This window comes from Meriones unguiculatus (genome assembly GCF_030254825.1).
Source record: "Meriones unguiculatus strain TT.TT164.6M chromosome 13 unlocalized genomic scaffold, Bangor_MerUng_6.1 Chr13_unordered_Scaffold_33, whole genome shotgun sequence".
Lineage (NCBI taxonomy): Eukaryota > Metazoa > Chordata > Mammalia > Rodentia > Muridae > Meriones > Meriones unguiculatus.
In genome coordinates this window covers 8748011-8769012 of record NW_026843645.1, presented here as the reverse complement: position 1 = coordinate 8769012, position 21002 = coordinate 8748011, and the positions used below count along the sequence as shown (strand labels likewise).

Below are 21002 nucleotides of genomic sequence, written 5' to 3'. Positions count from 1 at the left end.
ACAAGCAACTGTATTGGCCCTTCAGGGCCTCCCAGCCAGTGACTGTACCAGCTTCCCAGACCCTAACTGGAGGGCAGCTGGCTGTACAGGTCACCCAGGACTGCAGACTGCTGCAGGGTCTCCACAACGCTTCCCATAAGACATCTGTACCTGCCTCCCACTTCTGCAGCTGTGGCTGGACTCCCCCAGTGGACTGTTTTACCAGCTTCCAAGTTTTGCAGCTGCAGCACCACTGAGCTGAAAGAGCTCCTACATCCAGATTTGCCCAATCTGGGAGTAGAAAACAGGGGGAAAACCTGTGTTCTCTGATTAGACCAAAGAGCTCTGAGCATGCCTTCAAATGAGTGCCTGCAGAGCCCCAGATCCAGGGTCCCTCTACTCTATCAGCCAGACATCAGATCCCTCCCACCCACATACCCACTGTGGACAACGTTGGTATTCTTGGGACAGTGTTCTCAACATGGAAGCCCCTGTTCTGCAGATTTACCAGTGGACTCCAGGCAAAGAACTCCTGGAGACAATGCAGAGCTCAATACCAGTAGCCTGTAGAATACTGAGATATTTGGGGAATCTGCGTATGTACATTGTGTCTGCCAACTCTGGCAGCGTAAACAACCACACTTGTGCCTGCACTATCCCCAGCACCATATTCCAGGCATTTACACTCTTTAACACACTGTCCTTCAAGGCACACTTCCATGCACAAGCTTGCTCACACACATTTGTGCTTCTATGCTTGTGGATTTTCCAACACACACACTCAAACCTGTGGACCTCTCCCATCTTCCTGATGAATACTCCATATACCAGAGAAAGATGAAACCAGTCTGAACTACAGACTTCAAGAACAAAAAGTGAAGAGTACAGATAGGCAGGTGGCCAGTGGTCAGTTTAGGAACACATCCAACAAAAATCAGGACATCATGGCTTCACCAGCAACCCCCCCCCCCAAATGAATGGATACTCTAATTCATCAGAAACACAGGAAAATTATTTTGAAGCTATACTTATCCATTTATCACTGGATAACCACACAAATGGAGGGAAATAAAGAGGAAATGACGAAAGCTCTTAAAGAAATACAGGCAAACATAGCCAAATGAAGAGAGGCACAAGTAGAGGCACAATTAGTGCCATATAGAGAGGACACCAGCAAAAAATAGAGCCCATCACAGAAAGACAGAAATCCACATTCAAACAGATGAAGGAAATGGTGCAAGGTGTGAAAACAGAATTAAAACCAATAACAAAAACACAAACAGAGAAACTCCTGGAGCTGGAGAACTTATAGAAAACATCAGGAACCACAAAAGTAAGCATCACCAATAGAATCCATGAGATGGAAGAGAGAATCTCAGGTACTTCAGATACACTTGCAGCAACTTAAACTTCTCTCAAAGAAAAAGCAAAATCAGAAAAGTTGAAAACACAATCATTCTAAGAAATCAAGGATACTCTGAGAAGACAAAATCTATATAAAGAACTAAGGAAGTTAAGCAGCAAAAAAATCAAGTAATCCAATTAAAATTGGTGTACAGAGCTAAACAGAGAATTCTCAATAGAGGAATATCGAATGGCAGAGCAACACTTAAAGAAATGCTCAACCTCATTAGCCATCAGGGAAATACATATCAAAACGACCTTAAGATTTCACCTTACACATATCAGAGTGGCTAAGATAAAAACCTCAAGAGACAACACATGCTGGAGAGGTTGTGGAGAAAGGGGAACCCGCCTCCACTGCTGGTGGGAATGTAAACTTGTACAACCACTCTGGAGAGCAATCTGGCACTTTCTCAGACAACTAGGAATAGCGCTTCCTCAAGATCCAGATACACCACTCCTAGGCACATATTCAAAACAGGCTCAAGTACACAATAAGGACATTTGCTAAACAATGTTGGTAGCAGCCTTATTTGTAATAGCCAGAAGCTGGAAACAGCCCCGATGCCCCTCAGTGGAGGAATGGAAGCACAAAAGAGGTAATATAAAGTAGACTATTACTCAGCAATAAGAAACAAGGAAATCATAATAAATGCAGGTAAATGGTGGGATCGGGAAAAGATCATCCCAACTGAGCTATCCCAGAAGGAAAAAGATGCACACGGTATATACTCACTCATACAGACATATAATATAGGATAAACCTACTAAAATCTATACACCTAAAGAAAATAATCCAGAGGGAAGACTCTTCCTAAACTGCTCAATTCCTATCCAGAAAGACAAAGAGGATGGACATCAGAAGAAGGAGAAAAGAGGGAACAAGTCAGGAGCCTGACATAGAGGACCTCTGAAAGACTCTGCCCTGCAGACTATCAATGCAGATGCTGAGACTAATGGGCAACCTTTGGGCACAGTGCAGGGAATCTTAGGAAAAAAGTGAGAAACAGTAAGATTTGGAGAGGACAGGAACTCCATAAGGAGAGCAACAGAACAAAAAATCTGAGCACAGGGGTCTTTCCTGAAACTGATAATCGAACCAAGGACTGTGCATGGAGATAACCTAAGACTCCTGCACAGATGTGCCCAATGGTAGTTCAGTATCCAAGTTTGTTCCATTGAAATAGGAATAGGGATGTCTCTGACATGAACTGATTGGCCTGCTCTTTAATTACCTCCTCCAAAGGGGGAAGCATCATTACCAGGCCACAGAAGATGACAATGCAGCCACTCCTTATGAGACCTAATTGACTAGGATCAGAAGGAAGGAAAAGAAGACCTCCCCTATCAGTGGACTTGGGGAGGAGCATGCATGCAGAGGGTGAAGGAAGAGAGGGATTGGGACAGGAGGAGTGAGGGAACCACAGGGGGAATAAAAAAGGGAAAAAGTTTAATTAATAAAGAATAAAAAAAGAAAAAATCTAAGAATAATAGGAATAGATGGAAAAGAAGATTCCAGGCTCCGAGGTCCTGAAAATGTTTTCCAGAAAATCATGGAAGAAAATGTTCCCAACTTAAAGAAAGAGATGTCCATTACCACAAAAGAGGCCTACTGGACACCAATAGACAGGGCCAGGATAGAAACTCAAATCACATCATAGTCAAAATGTAATCTACATATAAACAAAATGAAGAAGAAAAACCACCTGATCATCTCCTTAGATGCCGAAAAAGTATTTGACAAAAATCCAACACCCATTCAAATTTAAACTGTTGGAGAGATCAGGGATACAGGCCCATACGTAAACATAGTGAAGACAATATACAGCAGGCCTATAGCCAACATCAAACTAAAGGCAGAGAAACTTCAATCAATCCTACTGCAAACAGGGAGAAGGCAAGGCTGCCCACTCTCTCCATATCTCTTCAACACAGTACTTGAAGTCCTAGCTACAGCAATAAGACAACTAAAGGAGAGAAGGGGATACAAATAAGAAAGGAAGAGGTCAAAGTATCACTAATCACAGATGATATGATAGTATACATGAGTGACCCCAAAAATTCAACCAGAGAACTCCTTCAGCTGAAAAACTCCTTCAACAAAGTGGCTGGATCCAAAATAAATGAAAAATAATCAGAAGCCCTCCTGTATACCAAAGACAAAAGGGTTGAGAAATTAGTGAAACAACACCCTTTACAATAGCGACAAATAAAAAAGTACCTTGGTGTGACTCTAAACAAGCAAGTGAAAGACCTCTTTGAAAAAGCTTCAAGTTCCTGAAGAAAGAAATTGAAGATATCACAAGATGGAAAGATCTCTCATGCTTATGGATCCATAGGATTAACATAGTGAAAATGGCCATCCTGCCAAAAGCAATCTACAGATTCAATGCAATTCCCTTCAAAATAGCAACATAAATCTTGCAGACCTGCAAAGAACAATTGTCAACTACATATGGAAAAAGAAAAAAAAAACGAAATTGCCCAAACGATCCAGTACAACAACAGTTTGTCTGTAGGTATATCTATCCCTGTTCTCAAGCTATACGACATAGCCATAGTAATAAAACCTACATGGTATTGGCATAAGCACAGAATGGTGGATCAATGGAACCAAATAAAGGACTCAGAAAAAAAAAACACACACCTAGAGTCACTTGATTTTTGACAAAGAATCCAAAAGCATACAATGTAAAAAATGCAAGCACCTTCAACAAATGGTGCTGGTCTAACTGGATATCTACCTGTGGGAAAATGCAAATAGATCCCTACTACCCACTCTGTACAAAACTAAAGTCCAAGTATATCAAAGACCTCAACATAAAACCAGACACACTAAATCAGTTAGAAGAAAAAGTAGTGGCAGAAAAGCTGACAGAATCAAAAAAATATTTGGCAGAATATGATACATGCATCTCTCACGAGACAAGAATGGAAATGAGCTTCTTAAGGGGTACTACATGAAGATGGAGGGAGTTTTACTGGGACAGTAATAGAAAGACAGGTTGGAAGGAGAGAACTGAGGTCAAGATCAAATGAGCCAGAGAATAAAAAAGACCTGAAGATTGAAAAAGACAGATGGAGTTAGTTTGAGACTATACAAAGCAATTAGGTGACAGCAGAAAAGCCAGATTTAATAAGGAAGCTATGAGAGGAGTTTGAGACAGAAAAGCTGAAATGTATCAGCCATCTATGAGCTCAGAAAGAACAAGATAGGGTGTGTCTATTGAGCAGTAATTCTCAGAAGCCAAAAAACTCCTAGGCCTAAGGTAGGTTGTATGAAACCTAGAATCTGCCCTGCCCAGGCCTAGGGTAGCAGACAGAGGCGCAGTAATCTTTGGAGACCATGATTTCTGGGTTGAATAAAAGTCCTTTTTACAGTAATATCTGTTTAGCAAAGGTTTCACTGCCTTCATTCATATCAAAATTCCTTGAAAACATAAGGAAGATAGCTCACATTGAGGAACATGAGTTTGGGAGAATTTAATATGCCTTAATACTCTAGAATATTGGATCTTTACACTATTACTTTCCTTTAAAACTCCTGGGACACATTGAAAATTTTTCACAGGCATATTTATATTAGCTTCCATGAGATAATTACCTTACATAACTTCTAGAACGTTGACACTGTTCTTCAATATTATGGTCTTCCCAATTGTAGCCTAAAATATATACCAGAAAGAGTTGATATTTTATTGAAAATTAGGGAAAATTTAACTTTCTCTCTTCAGTGACCTTAGAAACATGATTGATTTACTCTTCCTCATTCCAATTGAAATTACATAAGAGCATGATTGAGAAAAATCAATAGCAGATGTCCACTTTAACCAAATAGTGAAAGAAAATTCACTGTCTTACCTATGGCTGTAAGGTGCTGGTAGGTCTCTATCATCACATCTTTGTAGAGATTCTTCTGGGAAGGATCCAGCAAAGCCCACTCTTCCCGAGTGAAGTACACATTCACATCATCAATGGTAATAGAATTCTAAATTATCCCAAACATGGGTATAAGAGAAAGCACAATAGTGGCAACAATGTAAAAGTATACTTCATCGACAATATATTCATATAATTCTGGATCTTCCCTGAGTTATCTCCTGACAGAGAATTTCTGATGTACTCACCTGGTCATTTTAGAAGTAAACTAAATGAGGAGGTTCATCTCATTTCTGCACCTTTTGAATAGAATATAGCCTTCCAAGAGAAATGTCAATTAACAGACATAAAGTAAGCAAGTCAAGGATGTTGATGAACAGTACAGACCGCAGATCACAGAAATTTTATGCACAATTACTACTACAATAATTATGGACAAGCAGGATGTATTGGCTCATGACTTTAATTTCAGTTGTCAGGAAGCAGAGGTATGTGTATCTCATTTAGCTGGAAGCCTGTCTCGCACCAAAACAAATTTCATGATATCCAGTTGAGGTAGAGTTAAGGCCTTTATCGCTGCAAAAAATCATTTAATTAAGAAAGATTCAAAGAACTCCATGGTATTTCTGAAGTTCCTACAAAGAATTATATACTCAATACAGTTCTGTATCTATCTTCCAGAAACCTGACGTGTCCCAGTTTAAACTCTAATATGAATGAGAACTTACTACAAGGGAATGAGTGTTCAAACAGGTACAAATGCACAGGTGAAAACATTAGTACTGGAATAGTTGTTCATTAATGAGCAACATAAGGCAGTTGAGGTGGATCAGCAATGAAAAGCTCTTGTTGGTCTGGATATAACTGGGCTCAATTGCCAGTGCTTACATGGAGGCTCACAACTACACATTCCACCAAATTCTGAAGTTCGGAGGCCATCTTCTGACTATTGTGAGGACCAGGTACAAAAGAGTTTCATAGTCACACATACAGGCAAAATACTACTGATATTACCTCATTTAAATATTCAAAAGAAACACAAGAGGTAGGAAGAATGTCACACACCTGCAATCCAATGACGCAGAATTCTCAGGCAGTATTAATGTCATGAATACATGACATCCTGAGAATAAGAATATAATCTCTGGCAAATATTAAAACATAAGTGTGGATTTGGATCAGTACAATAGCATATGCTAGGCCATGCTTGCATGGAGACTAAAGCAGTATACTGGGGATCTTCCCCAATATCGTTGTTATTACAAACCCAATTCTAAGAATCTTCCCTAGTGCTCCAACTGAACACATGTGGCTCTTTTCCCTCCATACCATCCAGCAAACATAACACCATGAATACACTAGCCAAGCAGGTCATTAAAATAGCAACACTCATCCAACACACTTTCTGAAACTTCAGAGTGCTAACAGAACCCCAAGAACAAAACTCCCACACATCAAATCAGCACTTGGTCCTATAATTGCCCCAAACCAAGATGCCTAGACACCAGTTTAGGAATAGATTCAAGAAGAGTCAGGCAATATGTCACCACCTGAGCTCAGCTATATTATCACAGCTGGGACTAACTATCTGAAAATTACAAAACTTTTTACAGAAACATAAAGGAATATATCTTCTCATCATTACATGAAACATCCTCTATAATTGACCACATACTCAGACACAATGCAAGTCCTAAGAGCAAATTGAAATAACATCCTGTATCCTATCAAACCACCATGGCTTAAAGCTGGATGTATATATAGCATCAGAAAGTACACAAAGCTTACAAACTCATGGAAAGTGAATAACCTTCAACTAAGTGAAAAAAATGGTTTCAAACAAAAAAAAAATTTAAAGAATATAAAATTCAATGAAAACGAATATATATCACATGAAAACTCATAGAATATAATGAGGAATGAAAAATGATGCTAAGAGGAAACTTCATAGCACAAAGTGTCTACATAAAGATATTAAAGAGGATTCATACCATCAAGGTAAGTGCAGATGTGAAAAGACTAGAACAAAAATATGTAATCACACAAAAGGTGTAGACATCAAGAAATTATCAATTTTAGGTAAAAAATAAAAAGAAGAGAAAGAATCCTTGAAATAAAGTTTTGGGTTTTTGAGAAAAATCAACAAGACAGACAAACTCTAGTCAAAACTAACTGAAAGAGAGAGAGAATATATCAAATCACAAAATCAGAAACTGTATTAAGAATTTTTTGTTTCTTTAAAATCCCACTCATATTATATGAATGTGTTTTTCTTTTAACCCCAGGTGTGGAGCACAAGGCTGCTTCAGTTTGCCCACAGCTGTTACTTATGATTGTCTCTAGGAGGCCTGAGGTTTTGCCACCTGCACATAGTTTAATTCTGAGTCTTCTGAAGAGGGTACACATGCCAGAGCCATGAGGGTGCCTGGGGTCTTTGAAGAAGGAAGAAGCTGCTGCTCTTCCTGATGCTGTTCACCCACACTGCTACTCTGTTTGTCACTGCTGGTTTGTTGGACTGCTGGATATATTGGTGACTAACAGGCATTGCCCCAAAGATCCTGGCCTCCCTAAACCTGACAGAGCAGCTTAAAGAGACCTATAACTCTTTCCCTTCTCGATTTTGTTCTCTTTTACCTAGCTGGGGTGTTGCAAGGAATAAGGTTTGGAAGAGAGGTAGAGTTTTAGAAATGAATAAATAAAACAGTTTTAATAAAATAGTTCCATTTGCTGTTTGAGTGGACTTCTGGAATCCAGATGACAGAGACTGGTAATGCCCTAAAGAAGTCAATGACGCTAACCAGCATTAAGTAGCTGTAGAGATACAAGCTCCTTGTTTGTACTAACCTGTTTCTCTCCTGTCTAGAGCAGTGGGGTGGAAGGGAGGTAGAGGCATTTAAGAACCGTAAATAAAGTAGGTTTTTGAAAAAGGAAAGCCTACAGTTTTGCTCTCAGCAATATGAAATATAAATCCTTATTGAAAAACATAAACTCATGTCACATTTTGTGTTTTCTTTCCATAGCTTAAATTGTGGCTTCCCTGCTCATTTCATTCCAAAGCAACACTTTTGCTTCTACTGGAGGAGGATGAGAGATCAGGGGACTCAGACAGCACCATCCATCTCAGCGCTGCCCTTCCATTCTAGGAACAGACAGAGCCTGGTAAAGAATTAGTTTAGTAAAATGTTCCACTCTCCATGGGTACAGAGTCCTGCATGTATACATTTCATTACCCTATCACTGTCCAATGCAGCCATTTTTACATCACAGCTGATAATTCTTGCTGCAAGCCTCAGTCAAACGCAAACAGTAACAACAACTGAAGCTGAAAGAGGCTATGAATTTGAAAGAAAGTAGTGGCAAATGGGAGGGGAATGAAAAAATAAAAAATAAGTAACATGACTCTTCCTAGGTATGGTGGGGAGAAAGTTTATTATAGATAGAAAGGCACATCACAGGCCTGAACATCCGGGAGAGCCCAAAGTGAACACAACCTTGAGCCATGGGAGGACAGGGAGGAGAGGAGAGGGGCACACCAAACCATGAGACTACGACAGTAAATCATAGATGAAACAGATCAGGTAACCAAATTGGATAAAGAACAGAAAGAAGGGCAGCTGGGTTAAGGGCCCGAGCCCTGGGCTAGAGGGCAGTGTGTATGCCAGCCATGTCCTGTAACCAGGTAGGGACTCAGGGATGCTGGGCAAACCTGGTAGCTAATTCTGCTCTGAACTGTTAAATAGGCACCTCAGCAATTTGTCCCAGGATTTGAGTCTTAACAGTGCCCAGGTCGCCACATCCAGTCTGGTCACAGTCCATCCCACTTCTCACACGTGGGACTCAGATAGCTCAGCAATACTAAGGCTAGGACAAAGGACCTCACAAGCAGCTGATGGCTGCGGGTTCCTGCCCAGCCCCCGAAGGACCAACCACACCAGCTCCTCCTGTTAAGCCTCCTGTTCTACCACGTTCGGAGCGGCGGCCACAAACTCACCATGTTCCCTCTTTGGAAGTCGCCTGAAATCCATTCACAGGACAGAGCAGCTGAGCTCAGAACAAAGCAGGTCGACCATTCCAGACAGCTCGGCTTCCAAACCAAACCTCGAACTTGGCACCCGGAAGAACCTTCCTCTTCCTCTGAGTACAGGATTCATCTGGAAGTCCTGATTGGCCAGTGAGTCTTGAGCAACATGAGCACCTCCCCTAGGGTGACAGTGTACTGAAGAGACAAAGCATAGTGCTTCCTGGACCAGGAGGAATGAATGCATGTTTGCTAATTACAAAGAGCAATGAGAGCCTGGCTTAGGGAGGAACCAGACCCTGGAGAAGCCTGTGCTCTGGGCAGGGACCTTGGATCCATGACTTGGGACACACCTTTTCTTGATCTGCAGAGATTTGTGTTTCAGCAGACCTGTGCCTATTGTCTAATAGCCTACCCTTCTGTCTTCCAGCACTCAGGAGGCACTTCCTCTCCTCCTCCTGGAGTCAAGGTGGATAGTTTGAACAATTCAATATTCAACTTGCAGTGGAGTGAACAATCTGTCCACCGGAGAAAGGCCACCAAGGATATCAACAGTTAAACAGCGATTGCTTTTAGGAAACAAAATGAGATTGTTCTGTCACTTCACATTGGGGTCAGCTAAACTGCAGCTACTTTTCACCTGGTAGATATCAGAAAACCCTGGGAGAAAAACAGGAAACAGGTGATACACAATTTGGAGTAGGCATGTCTTCCTCTGTGGATTCTGGAATAAAAAGAAATGAAAAACACAATGTTATCTGCAAAGGCAGTGCAGATGAACACAGCAGACACAATGACTCTCTCTATGGATGTAGAATGGAGATCTTTTAAGAATGGTCAGAAGGCTCTTATATAACTAGTCCAACAATACCTGTTAGCAAAGGAGAAGTTGAAGAATCCAGTAGCTCTGCTCAGACCATATGGCAGGTTTTCTCAGCTGGTCTTTAGTAGATACCAGAATTCCAAAGAATTGGCTACTTTGTGTATGTTTCCAAGATCACAGTGTGTTTTTACAGGATCAAAACTCATGGAAAGGTGAGTTCACCTCTCCTAAGGCACAAGGCCCTGTGGAATGCATGGGTTAGATGTGCACTATTAGACTTGCTTTTCTTTATAAAAGCATGTTAGTTCGGCCTGGGTACAGGAGGAGAAGATTCCTATGGTTGGGGTAGTTAGGCAAGGAATAAAGAAAAGAATTCCATTGTCTCAACCAGAGACTGTGGAGTGCATATGTCTTAGCACAGGAACTGCAACTGTGGAAGCAAAGCCTTGTCATCCAGGGAGTGTACCTCCTCAGTCCTCAGGCACAAGAGGTTTCTTGACCCCACTGTGTTGTGGTTGACTATGCTGTGGGCTGAGATCAGATGGATCTGAAACCTTCTATATAAACTGGAATTTAATACTCTTGGAAACACACTTTCTGAAATAGTTTATCCTCAGTAAAATATTGGCAGTTTGTGTGTGTGTATGTGTCATTTTTCCTCAGGAAAGCATTGTCTTATGGCATTGGAGACAGTCAAAAATTAACCACCCCAAGAGACTGCCATTGACTGCAGATCTTATCTAAATGTTGCCATCGTTTTCTGTGGGGACTGGTAGGGAGGGAAACTACAGATAATGACACATACTCAGAGGATAGAGACTTGAACCAAAGTTTGAAGCCTGGATTGAAACCTAAGTTGGATGTCTTGCAGTGTTCAATCTCTCCCAGGTCAGGGTAGGGCAGGTGAGATGAAAGAAGCCTGTCACAGAGCAGGAGGAGTTGGCTGCCCTCCACTAACAGGAAATTATATCTCTCTTCAGTTTATCTGTTTCTAATTTCTTTTTCTCTAGCGCTCTCTCTACCTTGGTGGCTCACCCATGTTGGTTTGCATTTTGCTCAATATCTTTTTATGAGATTTCTTGCACCCAAATATCATATCAAACACATGTCTCAACCCTGAGATGACCCAATTATCAAAGCAGTACTTTTTGGTTCTCCATAGCATTTCTTAATTTTGGTGAATGCACAGATGGTTCTTGTTGCCCTGGTGATTTCCTTGGACCACAGTCACTGTAATGTCTAGAGACATGCACCCCAGGGGTTCTTTTAGCCACCTGGAGAATTCTCAAGGTACAAGGCCATTATAGAAGCTGGTGGGAGGCATTTATCTTCAGAGGATGATTCAGGTGGTTCCTTAACTGACTTACCTTCTGAGACTAAAATATGAATTGCTACAAATAATTGCCCAAACATGACTACCTTTTCTCTTCATCAGGAGGATATGCCTGGTAAATGGAACTTACCTAGTTGGGAGAAGAACAGTTCCTCAATAGCAAATGCACTTGGTTTTATCCTAAGGAATGTGGTGGTGACTGAGTTATTTTCTCCAAAATCTGTGGTCAGAGCTCACAATCTCCTTCACAATGTGACTATGAAATGAACTGGTGCATATGGAAAGAAGGAGGAAGGGGAAGGAAGACACTGCTCCAGGGAAAGAAAGGTCAATGATCCTGGTCATTGATCACGTAGAATTCAGGCATGTTCCTGGGAAGGAAGAATATTATGGTGGATGGTGGACATGATGAGATTTGAATTCCATATGTTAAATACAAGTTTTACACTCTTTGAGAGAAAAGACTTATGGTTGACATTTCTTTTTATATTTCTTTTTAATTTTTATATTCATTTTACATCCCAATCACAGTCCTTTCCCACCTCACCTTCCTGTGGCTCCTTCTCACCTTATTTGTCCTTCCCCTTGTCCTCTAAAAAGGGAGCCTCTTTCCACCACTGACATATCAATTCATATCAAGACTGAACTCCTCCTCATCCTCAGGCCGGGCAAAGCAGCCTGATAAAGATAAAGTATTGAAAATCAGGCAACACAGTCTATGTCATAGACAGCACTTATATCTTACAAGCATCTGTGTGGCTGCATCTGTAGAAACCAGAGATTAAGTGGAGAAGCATAGCAGGCTATTCTGATCTGCCCCATGTATGGAGAAAACTCTAGAGATGGATGCCTCTCTATCTGGGAAAAAAAAAATCTCATTTCCGGGAAAGTCAGTAACCCATTTCTTGGCATATCTGTGTTTTTCAATTCTTGCCGTGTTAGCTTGTGGTTTTCCTACTGAGATGATTGAGATGGCTAATACACTGGTTTTAAATTGTTAAAAATTCTTATGCCTTGTCTGTGTGTGCTCGTTGGGTTGGCTTTAGCTATCAATGTTACATAGCTTAGCATGATCTGTTGGAGTACCAACTGGGGGTTCCCCAGATGAGAATCACTTGTGGCTATGTTTCTGGGTGACTACAGTGGTTGTGAATTCAGTGGTAAACCCCAGGCACTGATGGTCGAAATTTACCTCAACATGTGGCCTCCGCTGATTAAGAAAACTTACAAAGAACTAGACAGTGACCTTGTAAAAGAACATAGCAACAAACAGTGTTCCACCATAATCCGTGCCTTCATTTGATAGCCTGAGTTTCTTTCCTGAGCTCCCTCAATGTTTGGGGTTTACCAGCATCAGCCGAAGGAGCCTATTCATCTCTTGAGTCATTTTCGGTTAGTGGAGTTAATGACAGCAACAAAGAAGAAAGGAAGAACAAAATCTGTACGCTCAAAATATGCTTGTCATTGTCAGAAAATCCGAATATTGTTGGTTTTAACAATATGAAACATATAAGAAATCTAGATTTCAAAAGCCACTTTATGCTTAACTTGGAGCTTAATGTTGCATTCCAGGAAGTACTGAGGGAAGAGAGTGGCAAGAGAAATAAAGGCCATGGAGGTCAAGGTAAGGAGGGTTCAGTGGAAAACAGACTCTGTGAAAAGTTGGCTAGAAGTTACATGATGATTTGAATGATGATGGCCCAATATGCTTATGTAACTGAAGGCTTGGTGCTCAGCTAATGGAACTGACTGAGGAAAAATAAGAGCGAATGGAATCATTGGATGGGGTGTGTCACCCTCTGAATTCTAAGTGTGGCCCTCTCTATCTATCTATCTATCATCTATCTATCTATCTATCTATCTATCTATCTATCATCTATCTATCTATTTATTAATTTATTTATTTATACATACATACAATGTTCTGTGTGCATGTGTGCCAGCACACCAGAAGAAGGTACCACATCTCCTTACAGATGGTTATGAGCCATATGTGGTTGCTGGAAATTGAACTCAGGACCTTGTGAAGGGCAGACAGTGCTCTTAAGCACTGAGACGTCTCTCCAGCCCCATGGCCCCATTTCAAAAAAAATATGGTGAGAGGGACAACCTGGTGAAAGAGCTGTGAGCTCACAATTTTCTATTTTCTGAGTTATGGGGCCAGTTGAGGACACTGTGCTGGTGAAGTTCATGGAGATGTGCACACGTATGAATATATATGTGTGTGTGAGAGAGACAGAGAACAAGCACCAAAAGGGCCTGGGTCTGTGTTGAGCGCCTAGGATGATGTATGTGTTACAGGTATCTAAGTGCCCCCAGTCTGTGTGTGGATCTCTCAGTCAGAAGAACAGGGAGGCTGTGTCCATGGAAGATAGGATTCAGCATTATCTTTTGTGAAGTCCTGAGTGAGTTTTCCTAAACATGGAGCCATCTCCTCAGCCCTGAGAAAGCCACAATTTAAAGCTTTGTATGTCTTTCATTTATTTGGATTTATTGCATTCACATGTCCGTGTGTTATGCTTGCAAAGGCCAAGGAGGACATCAGATTCTTTGGGGATTCATTTACAGGGTATACTTAGCTAGATTGTGATTCCTGAAATGGAACCTGTCTTCTATAACAACACCCAGTGCTAGTAACTCCCATGCCCTCTATAGCCAATTTTTATTTAAAGTTACTTTTACAGATGTTTATTAAAATATATTTCCCCTGTTCTTGTCCTTTCTCCATCCTATTCCAAATTCTTTCCTTTCAATGTCTAAAAAAAGAATGTGTGAATAAGTATGGACCAATATACATAAAAAAAAACTTACTGAGTCCATTTATTTGGCTTGTGTGGGTAAGGGTTTGTGTGCTTAACCCTTTGTATAGGATATATAAATATGGAACTCACCACTGCCTGAGGCCAATTCTTCCACTTTCACGAGTGGTGTAATCTTCAATGCCCAAAATGAATCTAACTCTGAAGTGACTTGAGCTGTCTTGGAAAAAACATTAGCAAGCAAGGGATGGCAAATTCCTTAGGTAACACATGGTGCTGGCATAGTCTTGAAGTTCTGGAGTTGTAGGGAGGTCTATGCACATTGATCTTCGCCAATCAGTTTCCCTTTGTTTTGTGGACCACCCATTACATCATTGAGCTAGGATGTTTCCTTGCATGACATGTTCCTGGCATGGCCTGGGCATTCTGGAGCTTTAGGGAGGACTATGGATGTTGATTTTAGCCAATCAGACTCCCTTTCTTATATGGACCATTGACCTAGGATGTTTCCTTGCATACATTGACATCTTGAAGTTCCTGCCTCCTCTTTCTGAACACCCTGACTACAGGCCTGTGTTACCATGCCTGGCATAGGTGGTTTTAACCTCAGTGATTTAATAGAATGTTGGGATGAGTGTAACACATAGTTACACTTAACTATATTGAGAACTTACTTATGTCTATGAGGCTGGTTTTCACTATCTGTTGCATAATGATAGAACTCCAATCTACTATGATGAGTATTATAAACTCAATGCTAAAGAAAAACAATTGTCTTTAAAATTAAAAAAAGAAGATTTCAAGACAATCAACTGTAATTGAAGAACACTTTCTTTCTATTACTGTAGTTAGGACCAGAGCCTGTTTCCTAGCTACCATGACTATTTGGACTCAGTGACTCATTCTCAATAATCCCATTGAAAGAACTATGTTATTGAGGTAGACAATACCCAAATATCCTTTAGACACTAGGGAGGCAAAGTAAGCAGATCTAGTATGTACACTAAGTTCCAGGAGAGCCTGAGAATCATAAAGAGACTATTCGTTTAACTAAAAAAAAGAGAGAGAGAGAACAATGTTTGAAAATAAAATTATTTTTAATTATTTTTTATCACAATTTATTCATTTTGTATCCTGGCTGTATCCCTTTCCATCTCCACTTATTCCCACCTATCCTCTCCATTTCCCCCTGTGCACCTTCCCTAGTCCTCTGATAGGGGGCTAAGGAAAAAAGAGAACATAATGATTAAAACAGAAATTATTAAGTAAAACTGGAAACATATTAACATATTTATTCAGTGTGACTAATTTTGAGCATTGATGAATACATAGGTTATACTTTATCTTTCTTCCCACAGGTGAAATTTGCTAATTGAATACATGATAAAACATTTAAATGCAGGCTTGTTGAAAACAGTTCACAGAGGGTTCTCATACATTAAGGAATAGAGCTATGGAAGCTCCCATGCAGGAGACATAAGTGTAGGCAAAGAGAAGTGTGTGTAGAGAGACGGAGAGAGAACAGAGAGAAAAAAGACAGGAAGAGAAGAAACACAGAAAGAAAGACAGAGAGAAGAAAAGCATATAGAAGAAAAAAAAATCTGGCTCTAGAGGGAAGAGCCGCGTGGAGAGGGCAAGCCCATTCTACTGGACTGGAAAGTTAAGGGTAGTGGTAGGGTATGTCAATCATAGAAGAAGGTAGGGACTGAGGGATGCTTTCAAAGAAGCACCTCAGTAGCTTGTCATGGGTGTGAAGCACAACATATGATAAGTAAATCATCCTTTAGGTTTAATAGGTTTACATAGAAGGCCAGTGATGGACACAACTAAGTAATCTCACAGGCCATATATTAAAAACTTCCCATCTGTAAATTCCTTCCTGATTCTCAGCTTATTTCTTTCCTGCAAGGTATTCACATGACATAATGTTATTAAGCAGAAAATATCTCATGTAGGGGAATAGTTCTATTCACTGATGACATTCCAGAGTAGAATAGAATTACATGGAGTCCATTGATTTATTAGACCTAAGGGAGATATAGGAATGTTTATTCAGAATATTGTTATTCCTGCCAGGTAGAGATGTTACAGGGATGACAGAGTTGGGACTGAGGAGATTTGAAGTCCAATTCGAAATGACCAAGTGGCAGCATGCATGGTATTCTGACTGACATGTACACCTATCTGAAAAGCGAAGGAAAGAGTGGAAGAACTTGGGAATTAACCCACCACAGCTGAGTAGATACAGAGAATACAATAGAAGGCTGCTTGTCCTCAGGTACAACCCAATAATTAATTGCTTTAATTAATTGCTAGGACTTTAATCCTTTCTTTAACATCCAAATCTCCTTCCCTTATAGTTCCTCCACAGGTCTCTGTAAATGCCTGATTTCTCTTGCCTTCTATGAAATCTGTTTAAATCTCAGGATCCCCTGACAACAATCTCCACAGCATCTGGAGTCTTCACCATTCAGGGCTCCTAACTGAATGTTTGCATGCATCAGGGAAGCAGAATACAATTCACTTCTGAAAAGTTGGTCTTCATGTTTACAAGTTATTTTTCTCTCTTTATATTAGGCATAATCTCAAGAAGGGGTACACCTGTCACTTGTCCTTGTGGGCTCCCATTGCTGCCTATGTGAAATAAACTCAGTCTGGTGGCTTTGGTCACATAGTCAAGCACTTTTTAAACACACGTACTGTCAGTTTCTGTCCTGAGCATTTTGGATACTTCCATATTGTTGTGAAGATATTGGATTAGAAACTTCTTTCAGCACCAAGTCTAAGTTACTTTTCATGCTCTCAATCTTCTATTTCTTCTGGGTCATCAGGGCTGAGTTAAAGATGAACTTAGAATTAATCTTTCACACCTAAAAATGCTATTCATGACACGTTTATGGGGCTAAATACATGGCTCAGCACCTAGAAGAACTGGGTGCACACTCTAATTTTCAAACAAATTTTATCCTTCAAATTGCCCTGAATCCCTCAATTATTATATGATAGTATGTTTACAATTTAAAAAGAAGACAATATTTTATTGATGTTATATCTCAACTAATCTAATTTGAGCATCAGGGAAACAGAGCTGTAGGAAAGGTTTTTGGTATCCAAAGCTGGCAATCAGTCCTCAGTTATCATATTTAGATGGACAAAGGAGATCCAACAAACTTCTCTCCCACTTTGTACATCTCAGTCCAGGCCTAAAAGCCCATAATCATTTCATGCACACATCAGAAGTGTTTCTTTTTAAGTAAATATCCTTGCTGTTACTTTATCTATAACATTTATATTACATATTTCCTATAGAATGCAGAACTTTAAGATGAAATGACATATGGATAATTCGGAGAAACATATGGATTCACAGAATCCAATCTGATATATTCATATCACATCAAGCTATGTAGTGAAATGCAGTTGATGGATGATTAGACCACTTCATTACATCTCCAGGATACTTGAAATCACAAAGCTTTGAGTTACCAAAATGAACATATTTATACGGTTTCTCTTCAGTATGTTTCATTCATGAAAGTGAAGCCTATAGAAATTTACAAAGGCTTCATCACAGTGAATATATTCATAAGGTTTTCTCTTGAGTATGATTATTTTTATGACTTTGAAAAAATGTGACATGCAAAGGCTTTACTAGTTATATTCATAGGGTTTCACTCCAGTATGAAATCTTTCATGCCTTAGGAGATGACGTCAATGTTCAGAGGCTTTCCCACACTGATAACATTCTTACGGGTTCTCTCTAGTATGTGTTCTTTTATGTACTTGAAGACTACTGGATTGTGAAAAGGGTTTACCACGTTGATTACCTTCATAAGGTTTCACTCCAGTATGAATCCTTTCATGCCTATGGAGATTGCTACATTGTGCAAAGGCTTTCCCACACTGCTTACATTCATATGGTTTCTCTCCAGTATGTGTTCTTTTATGCATTTGGAGATGTCCGTGTTGTGAAAAGGCTTTCCCACACTGATTACATTTGTAGGGTTTCTCTCCACTATGTGTTCTTTTATGTATTTGAAGACTACTGGAGTTTGAAAAGGATTTACCACACTGAACACTTTGCCATGGTTTCTTTGCAGTATGAATTCTTTCATGCCTCTTAAGACCACTATGAAATCCAAAGGCCTTACCACATTGATTACATTCATAGGGTTTCTCCCCAGTGTGTGTTCTTTTATGCCCTTCCAGATTTCCGTGTTGTGAAAAGCCTCTCCCACACTGAGTACATTTGTAGGGTTTCTCTCCAGTATGTGTTCTTTTATGCAACTGGAGTGTATTGAGGTTTGAAAAGGCTTTACCACATTGACTACATTCATAGGGTTTCTCTCCAGTATGTGTTCTTTTATGAATGTGGAGAGTCTTCAATTGTGAAAAGGCTTTACCACATTGATTACATTCATAGGGTTTCTCTCCAGTATGTGTTCTTTTATGAATGTGGATACTATACAATTGTGAAAAGGCTTTCCCACACTGATTACATTCGTAGGGCTTCTCTCCAGTATGTGTTCTTTTATGCCTTTTCAGATTTCCGTGCTGTGAAAAGCCTTTCCCACACTGATTACATTCAAAGGGTTTTTCTCCAGTATGTGTTCTTCTGTGCATTAGGATACCACTGTGTTGGGAAAAGGCTTTACCATACTGTGTACATTCATAGTGTTTCTCATAAATATGTCTTCTTTCAATCCTGCAAAGAAAATTGGGTAGAATAATGTATAAATAGTGCAGGCAGAATGACGTATAAATAATGAATAAATAAATCATCTTTGAAAATTAATTTCACAGGAATATTTATATCAACTTTCATGAAATAATTACCTTCCATAACTTCTAAAAGGTTGATAATGTTCTTCCATATTATGGTCTTCCCAATTGTAGCCTAAAATATGTACCAGAAAGTGTGTGATATATTATTGAAAGAGAGGTAAATTTTCTGTTACTGTGTTCAGTAAATCTCAGAAACATGCCTGATTTTTCACCTCAATCATCCTGATTCTAATTGAAATTATATAAGAGCATCAATAAAAACAAACAACAATAACAACACTTTACCTTAATAGTGAAAGAAAATTCACTGTCTTACCTATGGCTGTAAGGTGCTTGCAGGTCTCTATCATCACATCTTTGTAGAGACTCTTCTGGGAAGGATTCTGCAAGGCCCACTCTTCCCGAGTGAAGTTCACATTCACATCAGCATAGGTAATTGAATTCTAAATGATCCCACACATGAGTATAGCAGAAAGCACAATGGTGACAACAGTGTAAATGCATAATTCATTGACAATATGTTCATATAATTCTGGTGCTTCCCTGACATCTCCTGAACCAGAAGTTACAATATACTCACCAAATCATTTTAGAAGAAAACTAAATGAGGAGGTTCACCTCATTTCTGCAACCTTTGAATAGAATGCAGCCTTTCCAGAGATATGAAAATTGACAGGCATAAAGCAAGACAAGCAAGTAGATGAAAAGTACAGAAGGCAGATCACAGAAATTGTATGCACATTACTAACTACAAAAATTAGGGGCAAGCAGGATTTACTTGTTCATGACTTTAATTCCAGCACTCAAGAGGCAGAGGTATGTGTATCTCATTGAGTCAGAGGCCAGCCCAGCCTCTGAAACAAGTTTTATGACATCCAGAGGTACATTCAAGACCTGAATCCACCACAATCATTCAAATAAGAAAGATATAATGAACTCCATGGTATTTCTGAAGTTCCTACAAGGAATTATATATTCACAACATTTCTGTATCTATCTTAGAGAAACCTGAACTGTCCCAGTTTAAACTCTAATATGAATGAGAATGCATGTTCAAACAGGCACAAATGGACAGATGAAAACATTAGTACTGGAATAGTTGGGCATTAACAAGCAACATACGGCAGTTGAGGTGGATCAGCAATGAAAAGCTCTTGTTGGTCTGGATATAAATTGGGTAAAATGCCAGTGCTTACATGGAGGCTCACAACCACCCATTACCCCAAATTCTGAAGTTCTGAGGCCATCTTCTGACTATTGTGAGGACCAGGTACACAAGAGTTGCAGAGTTACACATACAGGTAAAATACTACTCATATTCACCCAGTTAAAAACTCAAAACAAGAACAAGTGGCAGGAAGAATGTCACACACCTGAAATATAATGACTCAGAAGTCTCAGGCAGTGTTTATATCACGAATACATGACATCCTGACACTAAGAATATATTTTCTGGCAAATATTAAAACATAAAGGTGGTTGTGGATCAGCACAATAGCACATGCTAGGCCATGCTGGCATGGAGGTGGTATACTGGGGATCTTCCCCAATATCTTTGTTACCACAAACCCAATTCTCAGGATCTTCTCTAGTGCTGCAACTGAACACGTGTGGCTCCTTCCCCTCCATACCATCCAGCAAACATGAACACCCTAGCCAAGCAGGTCATTAAAATAGCAACACTCATCCAACATACTTTCTGAAACTTCAGAGTGCTAACAGAACCCCAAGAACAAAACTCCCACACATTAGATCAGCACTTAGTCTTATAATTGTCCCAAACCCAGGTACCTAGCACCAGTTTAGGAATAGACTCAAGAACACTCAGGCACATGTCACCACCTGAGCTCAACTATATTACCACAGCAGGGACTAACTATCTGAAAATTACAAAACTTTTTACAGAAACATAAAGGAATATATCTTCTCATCATTTCAAGAAACATCCTCTATAATTGACCACATATTCAGACACAATGTCCTAAGAACAAATTGAAGTAACAAATTGAAGTAACATCCTGT

The 21002-nt window shown here is 39.8% G+C and overlaps 1 protein-coding gene across 1 annotated transcript; it reads right to left on the bottom strand.

The window, feature by feature from the left end:
* Window positions 1-62: 62 nt before the first annotated feature.
* Window positions 63-18818, bottom strand: LOC132650770 (zinc finger protein 239-like). Its single transcript, XM_060376092.1, has 3 exons — window positions 18397-18818; window positions 17947-18072; window positions 63-270 (listed from the first exon to the last, which is right to left on the bottom strand). Exons 1-3 carry the CDS (start codon window positions 18816-18818, stop codon window positions 63-65), a joined length of 756 nt encoding a protein of 251 aa, XP_060232075.1.
* Window positions 18819-21002: the final 2184 nt, after the last annotated feature.